The sequence below is a fragment of the Lycium barbarum genome, chromosome 6 (genome assembly GCF_019175385.1).
Source record: "Lycium barbarum isolate Lr01 chromosome 6, ASM1917538v2, whole genome shotgun sequence".
Taxonomy (NCBI): Eukaryota; Viridiplantae; Streptophyta; class Magnoliopsida; order Solanales; family Solanaceae; genus Lycium; species Lycium barbarum.
This window is the reverse complement of record NC_083342.1, coordinates 131,663,007-131,675,065: the sequence shown is the minus strand read 5'-3', so window position 1 is coordinate 131,675,065 and position 12,059 is coordinate 131,663,007. Positions and strand designations below refer to the sequence as shown.

General features: G+C 31.5%; 1 protein-coding gene across 1 annotated transcript; it reads left to right on the top strand.

Moving 5' to 3' along the window:
* Positions 1–10,567: 10,567 nt before the first annotated feature.
* LOC132600234 (ethylene-responsive transcription factor ERF109-like) lies at positions 10,568–11,804 on the top strand. The gene has a single exon (XM_060313318.1). The coding sequence runs from the start codon at positions 10,664–10,666 to the stop codon at positions 11,561–11,563; it is 900 nt and encodes a 299-aa protein (XP_060169301.1). The 5' UTR covers positions 10,568–10,663; the 3' UTR covers positions 11,564–11,804.
* Positions 11,805–12,059: the final 255 nt, after the last annotated feature.

Here is a 12,059-nt window from a genome sequence, read left to right as displayed (position 1 = left end):
TCAATTACAATTCACTATCAATCACTATACTTTCTCGATTAGAAAAATGTAAAATATTGTTAAAATAATTTAATTTTTTCGGAAAACAAGATACAAAGTTGCTATTGTTGATCTTTTCAAAAGATCAACGCGCATCGCGCAGCTACTAATACTAGTATTATTATTTATTATATATAAAATAGGAGAGGTGCTTGCAATATGGTTTAGCAAAGTGGCAAGCTAATAACAAAGCACTTGATAATTTTAGGACAAACTTTAGTTGGCTATGTAATAAAATTGAATTTGAATTCAAATATAGAGATTTAAAAAAAAAAAAAAAACTCATCTATATTTTATATTTTGAATCTAATTACGTGATTCATTTTTGAATTTGAATGAGAAGATAAAATCATTGGATCATGTTTGGTTGTTTATTAGTTTATATTAAAAAATGAATAGTTCATATTTTAAACATACAAATATTTTCCATTCGTTGGGTATCTAACTAAGAAGTTCAATTTCATTAAAAAATAAATAAATCAAAGTTCCATTTCTGCTTATTGTCCAAGACTCCAATCAAGATGATCTGGCAAATTTAGAGCTTATTTATTTGCCTTTTGAAACTAAAGTAAATCCAGCTTAATAAATAAATTGAAATTTATAGTAAATATTACATTAACAAGTTTGTTTAATTTTACTAAAAAGTGTTTGGGAATAATTTTGTTTCGGAATCAATAACATCAATCCAAATTTTAAATTTGTCTTTGAATTGAGATAAATAATTTAATTTAAATTTAAATTGAAAGAAATATTCAAGTGAGATAAAAAATACTTTGAACATATCCATTATTTCAATACGAATTGAAGATAAAAGTATCTTTTGACGTAAACCTAAAATATGCTAAGTTAGACATGTTTGTATTAGTCAGCGTAATTTTTTGTGTAATATTGTATTTGATTTAAAAATTTATTTGAATTTATCCCAATACTATCTCAAACATCTAGTCTGTATAATTTTTTTTGAATTGAAAGACATGAATCTTTACATTATGAATCTCAATATAATTTTTTTGTTTGTTTAAACATGAAACAAATTGACGATATGCATAAGGAATACTAACAAACCTATGATTTATTTTTGTTATTATGTTTTCATATCCTTACATTATTTCAATTTAGTATTCAAAATAATTCAACCAAATTTATTACTTTATTTTTAAAACTCTTTTAGCTTATCCTTCAATGCCATTGTTTATCTAATAGGTGACTAAAATTTTCAAATTCAAAATCTCATGTAGATAAACTCTTTATCAAATTTCAAAATATATAGGACTCTTATCTTTATTTCCACAGTACTTTATAGTTTGCTATATTAAAACTTACTTACCTCACTTTTAACACAACTTTCTTATAGAGACGTCTATCATATTGTAAACTTGATTTTCTTCTCCATTTTAGTGACAACTTCTCATGATGTCAAGAAATTTGTTTAGTTATTGATTATTCGTTCTTAGCTTCATTTTTTGTTCTTTTTCGCTTGTCCCTACAGGTTTCTTGAAATATTTATTATATAGGTCACAAAGATACATTGTTGATGTTAACATTAGTCGGAGAAGATATCTTGACCACTTGATTTTTTCTTCTTCAATGACAAGAGTACATTCAGAAGTATGAAGCCGCTTTTACTACAGGTTTATTTACTATTCATTTTGGTTTACGTTCTATCAGAGCATATCAAGTGGAATTGACATATTTTGTTTGTCGCGATTTAAGTACCGGAGTACCTCCTAACATATCTTCTCTTTGAAGTTAATCAAATAACAAGACAAATTTATTTCGATGGTTAAATATTGGGAAATTCTTTAAAAATGACATTAAAATCTAAAACTAAAAAACAAGAGAAGCACTATGGAGTTTCTTTTCGGAATGAATGTTATATCGGTATAATGTAGTTTTCAAAAATTTAATAATTGTGTTAACCCTTAATGTATGATAGTTAATGAGTTAGGTTTTAGCGTTTGGTGTTGCGGTGCTAGATCTTGTAAAATCTTGGTTTGAATTGGAAATTAGATAGGCTAGATGAGCGCACATATAGTCTTTTCTCTTGCACAATAGTGCATTTTGCAGGCAATAATAGATGGGTTTAATATATTACATTGAGTAGTAACAACATACAATTTAAATTGAAATATATAGATTTAAATTTGAATTGCAATACAATTTTTTTTGAAAGATAATAATATATTACTTTTATGTTTTACACCTAAATTAGACGGTCTGGAATAATCTCTTCACTTAGATAGTGTATGGAAGACTTAATAGAACCAAAATTAAAAATATTTAATATAAAGAAATTCAAATACCACATTAAAAATTTAAGAATAAAAAATTAATTTCTTATGTGAATAACTCTAAAACATAGCATTTTGTAAGTTCTTTTGCTTTCCAAATCATATTTAGAAGTAACTCACTTAACCAATAATTATGTCAAGTCATATCTAGAAGTAACTCACTTAACTAATAATTATGTCAAGTAATCTTTTTATTTTGTAACGATATGATTTTTTTTTTATGTTATAGATCAACAATTAATTAGGATTGTATAATGAACAAGGTTAATCATCCCAAGATTTAGATTTTGTTATATTAAAATAATCTAATGTGTTCAAATAAGAAAAAATATAATTAAAATAGCACAAGTTATTAATTTATATATGCCAATGATAATTTTTTATTATATCAAACAAACAAGATGATAATTTTTTATAATTAGTTTCATTTGACACTGGTCAAATACTAGTTAATAATAACGACCGAAGTTTTGGAACTAATTAGTCTCCGTAATAGTTAGACAACTTCACAGAGTTTAACGGAAAATTTGGGCATTTGTCCTTTTTAAGGTATTACCCATTTAGAACTAAAAAGCTTAATACATGATTAATTGTTAATTATGAAAATAGCAAAGTCAGAGATGTTGACGACCGAGGTGAATATTGAATGCTAATTGATAAAATTGTAGATCCAAATATTCTATATGTGGATTGGTGGAGTTAATTCCTAAAATAACATAAGGAGCATTAGGGTTGAGTTTCGACAATCAAATCAACAGTGACGTTCATTGAGTTATTGCCGTGTGTTAGTATATTGGTTAAGTGTTAAGTGAAAGGCCGGTCCCTTTTGACAGATGGTCATTTACAAACGTGCAGTATCAGTCTTTATTAGAAAATTATGCTGTACTTATTGATTTTGGTAATGATGAATTGCGTACCAGGCTACAACTATATGATTAGACACATTGGATTACGGCGGTGGCTCGTGCTTCAGCCAGATGGCCTTCTCAAGGAAGCCATCTGTTATTTCAGTTATTGGCGTCTTTTCAAGAAATTGATCAATAAAGGAGTATTATATTTTCCATTTTTTTTTATGTGAAGGTTTTTGTTGAGCACGAAATTTAAAATAATTGGAGAAGGCTTTTGATGTATAAGTCAAACGTATGTTAAGTATATAAAAAAAAAGTCTTTTAAATAAGTAGTGATGAAGATTTCACATGTCATTTCATTTTAAATGAGTGATAATAAGCAGGGGTGACTTAACTAATTTGGAGGCCTAAAGCTAAATTTTAAACATAAACTCTAGTTTTTCTATGAAAAAAAAGTTTGTCTGTGTACACCCCCACGTTGCACATACAAAAAAAAATATACGAAGTATATTTCTTTAGCTTTTGAGATGATAAACTATTGAACTTTTTAATAATGGGTTCCTTTTAATTAGGGCTGGGCATAAACACCGAAAATCGAACCGAACTAAACCGAAATTTCAACAAACCGAACCGAACCGAACTAGTTAGGTTCGGTGTTTGGTGTCCATCGTCAAAAAATCGAAACCGAAATAGCCGAACCGAAGTTTGATAAAACCGAACCGAAAAAACGAACGCGCACCGAAATTTAATATATTACCCAAAAAAATTAAAATAGTCTAGGTCCATTAAGTTTAAAGCAAAAAAAAAACCCAATTGTAATAAGTCATCTTTTGCATTTGTATCCCTAATTTTCCACTTCAATTGAAAAAATCAAATATCCTTAACAAAGAAAGGTAACTAGGATGTCTCTTTAGCATTAATGTATGTCCTTCATGTGTTTTCTTAATTATTCTTACGGTATGTATATAACACCTAGTAATCCTATGTCATGATTATAGTTTTCTGTTCTTGTGTATCCTGTTTGTTTGATTTTGATTTCAATTTATCAATTTTATGTTTTATTGCTTTTGAGAATATGAATTAGTGTCAATGGAATCGCTTCTAATATTATATTAAAAAAACCGAATTGAAAAAACCGAAACCGAACCGAACCGAACTTTAAAAAACCGAAAGAACCGAACCGAACTAGTTTGGTTCGGTGTTTGGTGTCCACCTTCAAAAAACCGAACCCGAAATAACCAAACCGAAATTTGATAAAACCGAACCGAAAAACCGAACGCCCACCCCTACTTTTAATAATAGATTTCTTCTAGTGTTTTCCTTTCAAATTGATAATATAATTTGAATCCATTTAATTTTTTTGAGATATTATTGATCTTAAGTTTTTTTTTTTTTAAATAAGCATCTACATGAGTTACTCCCATTACCTAAATATTTTTCAACGGTACCAATCAATTACTATTCCAAGATATTTCTTTCCTTTATTTTATAAAGTTTTTATAGTTTCTACATCATACTATAACTATTCAATAGATTTTCAAAGGAAAATGAAGCCCCCCAAAATTCGAGGCCTAAAGCAATGGCTTCAGAGGCTTCCCCTTTAGCCGGCCCTGATAGTAAAGGTCCCAACAAATTATGTCATAATTAAGGGGTATGAAATGCCAAGATTCAGTGATTTTTTTATTAAAAAATTATTTTTTTTTAGACAGAGTAAAAAAAAAAAAAAAAGGATTTCACATAAAATGAGACAGAGGAAGTAGCACATAAAATCACTAAGATCGTTCTCTTATGTTCAAGTTACAGCTGGTCATACAAGTTCACCCTCTTCCTGTTTCCTCTCCCCAATCCCTGAGTGTAAAAAAAGACTATATCTAAGAGGAAATTTATACGATGTTTTTAACTCTTGACCTTATTTTAATATGTTGTGTGAAAATAGTCTTTGCGCTAAAAATAGGAGTCCAGTCCTTGATAAATCATAAGAGTTCACTACTAAAAAACTGTTAAAAGCCGACAGATTGCATCACTTGGAAAACCGACACTGTCCGTCGATTCTTTTAATTTTTTAATATTTATCAATTTTTTTAATAAAAAACCGACGGACCAAGTTGGTTTTTCACGGAATTTAGGGCCTACAATTCCGTAAAAAATATTTATGAAAAAAATAATAATTCAGAACCGACGGATGGAGTCCATTTTTAATTTTTATAAATATAAAAAATAATTTATAACTCTATTTCATTTTTAACATATTAATAAAAGAAAAATAGTTTTTTTTTTTTCAAGAAACCGAAGTCGTCGATTGTTTTTAAAAAAAAAAAAACTTTTTTTTTGGTCAAAGCTGGTTAAATATTTTAAAAATTGACGGACTGGGTCGGTTTTGTAGTTTTTTTTTTGGTATATTTGCATAATACGGGAATTGAAATTATTCCATCTCTCTTTCACCCCAAAAAACCCCCACCCCACTGGCGGTAGGCCCGCCGCCATCACCAACGCTCCCAATTTCTCAATTTTAGTTTTAGGGTTTTTTTAAATATAATTTCTTGAATTTTTTTTGTGATTGTTAGATTGTAGGTTTGTTGTTGGTTTATTTATGCAATATGGAGATGTTATTGATGTGTATGGGTTTGAATTTGTCAAAAAAACAACACTTTATTTGTGAAGAATGTGTAGGGTTAGTTTTGAAGATTTGTTTCTTTCTTGAATTGCTTTGTGAGTCTTAGTTTGTAGGTTTAATGTTTATGTAATTAGTTTACTTATGCAATATTTGTAATGTTATTGATGTATATGAAGTTGAATTTGATAGAAAAAGTGCACTTTATTTGTCAAAAATATGTAGGAGTCACTTTAGATTAATTTTTTGGTTGAAATTGACTATATTTATGTTCAATATCAATATGAATGAGTTAGTTTGTTTAAATATACTTTGTAATGTTATTGGTCTTGAATTTGTGAAAAAATTGTAGAAGTTATTTAGGTGGTTTTGAATTTTGATAGTTGGTTGTTGTTGAGGGATTGATATTTCTTAAGTTATAAAGTTAGAATTACATCTAACTTACCATTTGAACTACAAATTAGTTTAAGTTTAATTAATAATTCAACCTAACTTATAATTTAATATTTATATTTTGTGGGTATTTTTGTAGATGGATTATCGTATGTAGATGTATAATATGACTAATACTGATCGTGTGGGTGTGAATGATGAATTTGTTGAAGGTTTTAAAGGGTTTATCGTACATGCAATGTCACTTCACCCTTTTCAAAGTGAAGCGGTAATTAGGTTTCCTTGTTTGCGTTGCAAGTGTAGGAAGTATTTGAAACCGGAAACGATTAAGCTTCATTTCTATAGTCGTGGGTTTAAGGAGATATTTTGTTTGGACTGATCATAGAGAGACTAATGGGGTCAATGGTATATTTTATAACTTGGTTATTCGTGAAAGTAGTAGGTCGCAGGAAATTAGTCATGTCCAATATGATAGAGTTAATGATATGGTAAATGATGTTTTTGGGGTACATTCTGGGTTTGAACCTGAGCAAAATTTTGAGAAAACTCCCAATGAAGAAGCAATGAGCTTCTATCAACAATTAAAAGAGGCTAGTCGTCCACTTTGGGTATGAAGTCAGCATTCTAAGTTGTTTTTTCAGTTAGAATGATTAATATCAAAGCAGATTCAAACTCAGACCCGTCCTCCTTCAACTTATGTATGAGCACCTGCACCTTCCCCAGCACCGGCATTGGCAGATCATGGTCTATAGCTGGGAGATAGAGCTCTGATGGGTCAAATTTTCATTGTTCCTGAGGGAGTTGGGTAAGATTTCCTTTTATTAAGTTTTCATAAAGTTTTTATCACCTTAATCATTTATGTGTTGATTTTTACCTGCAGGTACTATCCAGACAAAGATACTACAAAAGCCATCCTGTATGTTGTTCGGAGGCTTTATGGTGATCGATTTTATACATCATCGGATGAAATCCCATACGATACTCGACAGACTATGTTTAACGAGTTTAATGTATGAATCTTATTATATATTTCATAACTTTAATTTACTTTTATATATCATCTAACATTAGTAATTTCATTTGCAGATGTTATGCACATGGGATCCGGTACACAATAAACGGGTTACTGCGAACTTTGAGAAGAAGGGGAGTGCAGGGTTGTCTGACTTGTTTTTGAGGGCTAGAAAACATATGAAGAAGCCCGAATGGCTAACCGACGGATAGTTAGAGCAACTTAAAGTATATTGGCGAACTCCTGAGTTTATCGCCAAGTCTGAGCAGGTAAAGGCTGCCCGTGCATCCCAGAAAGGTGGCTCTTTGCACACTGCAGGTGCAAGAAGTCTAGGGAATGTGGCTAGGACAATGGTAAGTAGTTTTATACTTTCAAAGTTATCTACAATCAATTTGTCATTATTCAGTTATTAATTCTATCTTTAAATTATTTATAGAAAGGCGTCGGGACAGATGCCGACTCAGGATGAACTATTTCGCAAGATCCACAAAAAAAAAAAAAAAAGTCAAATCCGATCGAATGGGTCGAGATCAGGGCTGAGAATTCTTATGCAAGTGATAATTTTATTATTTAAGTAATTATAAGTCTAATTATGATATATTCATTTTATACTAACTCTTATTTTTATATATACATAATCAATATATGCAACAGGTGCAGCAGTACAACCAAACTCAACCTGAAGGCCAGCCGACCCGTCCTCCATCAAAATTATAGATAGAATTTTGGTGTGGAGTAGTTGGGGGAGTACAAAAGGATAGAGTGTACGGTATAGGCCCAAGGAACAACTTAAGTCGCATTCAGTCAGGCCTGCCAAGTGAAGGGTCTTTTCGATAGGTCGAGGGAGTTGATGGTGTTCAGGTCGCAACTATGGCGCAGCAAATCGAACAACTTAATCGAAAATTAGCAGAGACTAAGGCACAGAGAGTTGAAGAAAGTAGGGTTATGAAAGAGAACCTCAAATCGCTCCAGGCACAAGTTAAAAGCCACATTGCAAATGGATGATTTGGGGTGTCCTTTCTCCCCCTCCCGACCCAGAAGATGATGAAGACATGGATGAGGATGGTGAATTCCTAGCACATACACCGGATGATGAGTTGCCTTAGTTTGGATTTTAGTTGTGGAGACTTATGTTTTACACTTTTGGTCTTATGTTAAAAATATATAGAGCTAGTTAATGGTACTTTTGGTGGAATCCCTTGAATATTTTGAACTTTGATGGTCTTTTTAGATCGTATTTGATGTGTTTGATTGTTACGTAAGATGATTTTATGTGTTGTAGCTATTTTAGAATTGATTTGGCAGCATTTAGTGATGGTTTCTAGCTGAAATTGAATTCTGATTTTGTGCTAGTATGGCTGCAGAAAATGTAGCAAATTGCTGCTGTTTTTTTTTTCAAAAATAAATAAATTATAAATTAAATAGAAAACCGACATTGTCCATCAATTTTTAATAATATTTATATTATATCTTTTTAAATATAAAATATTGAAGGAAAATAAATAAAATTAAAAAGCCGACGCAATCGTAGGTTTTTTTTTTTATAATATTTTATATTCTCATAGTTAAAACCGTTGAAGATCGTAATTGAAACTGTCTGTCGCAAATAATTGACGTTGTCCGTCGGTCTTCAAAAACGATGTAATGAAGACCGACGAACCTTGTTCCGTCGATTTCCCGTCGCTATTTTTTAAAAAATCAACGCGGGTTTATTTTTTAGTAATGGTTTAGTATCAAATCCCTGTCGGATTATAAGAATTTTTTTATGAATAAACTCTCCACCAATCATAACGAATAGAGAGGAGTATAATACAAATTGTGTCGTTGTGGAGCAAATAGTGACAATTTCTGGCAAATCAGCAAGAGATTCTCACGAGTATTGATGAATTAGGAAGAGTTTTAATACAAATAATGTCGTAATTTTAGAACAAATTTCACAGTTTCTAGCGAATCACCAAAAGTTTCTAATTGATGGCTTTGCAAGTCTTGAAGAATAATTAGTAGGAGTTTAGTACAATTGTACCGTAGCTTTGAAGTAAATTGTTGAATTCCTGGCAAATCACTAACAATTTTTGAGGAAATTTCACCAACACGTTTTTTGCTTCAACATTGACTCAAATAAACTCCATATCTCCAAGTTTGGTATACGACCTTTTAGTATGATCCCAACAATTTTTCAATGGTTGGATCCACCTCATCTTCAAAATTTAATATACCACTTTGTCTTTTGAGCAATAAACTCGACATAATTCATCTTTAAATTATTTTTAATTGAAACTAGTCCAAATCATCAGGAACGAATAATATATGCTTAGTCGAACATTATTCACTCAATTCAAAACATAAATAAATTATCGAACCTTTAACTTTTTGCAGCACATATCTAGTTTCTTTTCAGATTTAGTTGCATGTTCATAATTTATTTTGAGAGAGAGAGATTCTAACGAGGTGCATAAACACCTAAGAAATTTTTACGCAAATTTTGTTAATGGAAAAGGTGTAAATATACCCTTCAATTTTGCGATTTAGAGCTGAGATATCTTTCATTGAAAAGTGGTGCATATATACCCCCACCGTTACATAAATGGTGCAAAAATACTCTTTTCACTGACAATTTTTTTTTTTAGTTAAAATATAAGCTACTGCGAGGGTATATTTGTACCTTTTCGCAAACTTCAGGGGAATATATGCACATTCTCACACATGAATTCTTTTTGCCTTATTTAATTCAACGATTAATTTGAATTTATTAATTTGATGAGCAAATTTCTTTTTGCACTCATCTCCTTATTAATCTGTCATAGACGGCCCAAGTTATTTTTATGTAGATGGAAAGAATGAATTACAATTTGGTCACTTCTGATTATTGAGAATAATAGCGAATTTTGAGAAACCTATTTAATTTTTTATTTAGATCATGACGCTTGTCATCACCTAATTATAAATAATTTTTTATTGATCTGGTGATGCGCCATTTATGTAACAGTAAGAGTATATATGCACTATTTTTCTAACGAGAAATATGTCCACTCCAAAACTTAAATCCTTTTCTTTAATTGGAAAAAAATAAATAAACACAAGGCCTGAAAAACTCCGGATGAAAATTGGCGATATTTATGGACCCCAAAATTGTGTTTCGCAGAAAATAAATTGACAAAGCGATCCATCCAGGCCACAACCCCGTGTGAACGCGCCGCACCAGATGCGGTCATCAAATACATCACCTCATAAAATTTACGCCAAAGAATCACTCTTTACTATGCCAACTCAGCTAATATTCTATTCCGTGTATAAAAAGTGTATGAGCTGTCCCTCCACGTAGGATCTTCCCGCGTATATAAACATAACTCCCCCCCTTTGACTTCTCACTGTATTTCACAACTCAAAACTCAAAAAAATAAAAATAAAGAAGAAGAAGACCTATCTGAGAGACTTCGATCCTAAGACCAAAATTTTCAGATTTTCAAACATGCAGAGGTCAAATAAGAGAATTAGACAAGATGAAACTTCTAATTCCCTCCAAAATAACCATCAATTTCAGCAGCCAAGGCTTACTGTAGATCAAGAGTATTCTGTTATGGTTTCTGCTTTGCAAAATGTCATCAATGGTAGAATTCCCATGGAAAGTAATCAAGAATTCAGTTCATTTTCACCTTTTCAAAATTCATTTTCACCTTTTCAATATTATAGCCCCACTGCCACTACCATTACCGCCTCGTCTTCCCCTCCCACCAGCATATCTACGAGTTTCGAACAAGTTTTGGGTGTCCCAGCAGAACAAGAACCTTGTCAGTTTTGCAGAATCCAAGGTTGTTTAGGCTGTGACATTTTCGGGACCACATTCTCTTCTTCTGCTGTAGCCACTCCTGCTGTTGTTGCTCCTGCTCATAATAATAATAATAATAATAATACCAATAAGAAGAAGAGTACAACAATCGCGATGGCGAAGAAGAAAAAGAAGAATTACAGAGGAGTGAGACAGAGGCCATGGGGAAAATGGGCAGCAGAAATTCGCGATCCTAGAAAAGCTGCGCGTGTTTGGCTTGGGACTTTTAATACAGCAGAAGATGCAGCTAGAGCTTATGATAGAGCCGCCATTGAATTTAGGGGTCCACGAGCTAAGTTGAATTTTTCCTTTGCTGATTATACTGTTGACACTCAAGAACAACAGAGCACTTCATCTTCTTCCCCACAACAATTGCCAGAAGAGAAACAACAGTTGAAGCAAGGAAATAACAATAATGCTGATTTTGGAAGTGAAATTTGGGATCAATTGATGGGTGATAATGAGATTCTAGATTGGTTGACGATGATGAATTTCAATGGGGATTCTTCTGATTCTACTGGCGGGAATGTTAACAGCTTTTAAGTTTCAGTTACTCCAATTCGAAAAAGACAAGAAATTAAAAGAAAAAAAAAAGCAACTTAGTATATTAAGCTTCTTTGCCCAGTTGTATTTTTATCAAATTTGGGCTCTCGTACATATAAAAAAAATAGTACGTAGTAAGTTTCTACCCATTTTTGGGTTGTGCCGTATGTAGTTCGGCTTAATAGTCGAATGAAATGTAAAAATTATGAGGAATAAATTTGAATGAAATATTGTTTTTGTAGTTACTTTCTCACTTTTTAGGGACGGACTAATCTTTTATTGTTGAAGATTTCACGTCGGTGGTTAATGGAATACGTGATCTTCTTATATAGTCTTGGATAATTTTCTTTTTTGAGTCGAGCTAACTTTTGGTTTTAAGTTAGACTCAAGATGTATTTCAAATTGCCGAGGCTCCAGATGAGGTGGAGCGTTGAAGAGTTCCCCATCAGTGATTAATGAGATGAGTGAGATTTATTTTTTACATATATACTGGCAA

Coding starts and splice junctions, on each gene's coding strand:
- LOC132600234 (XM_060313318.1), top strand. CDS start 10,664: ATGCAGAGGTCAAATAAGAGAATTAGACAAGATGAAACTTCTAATTCC.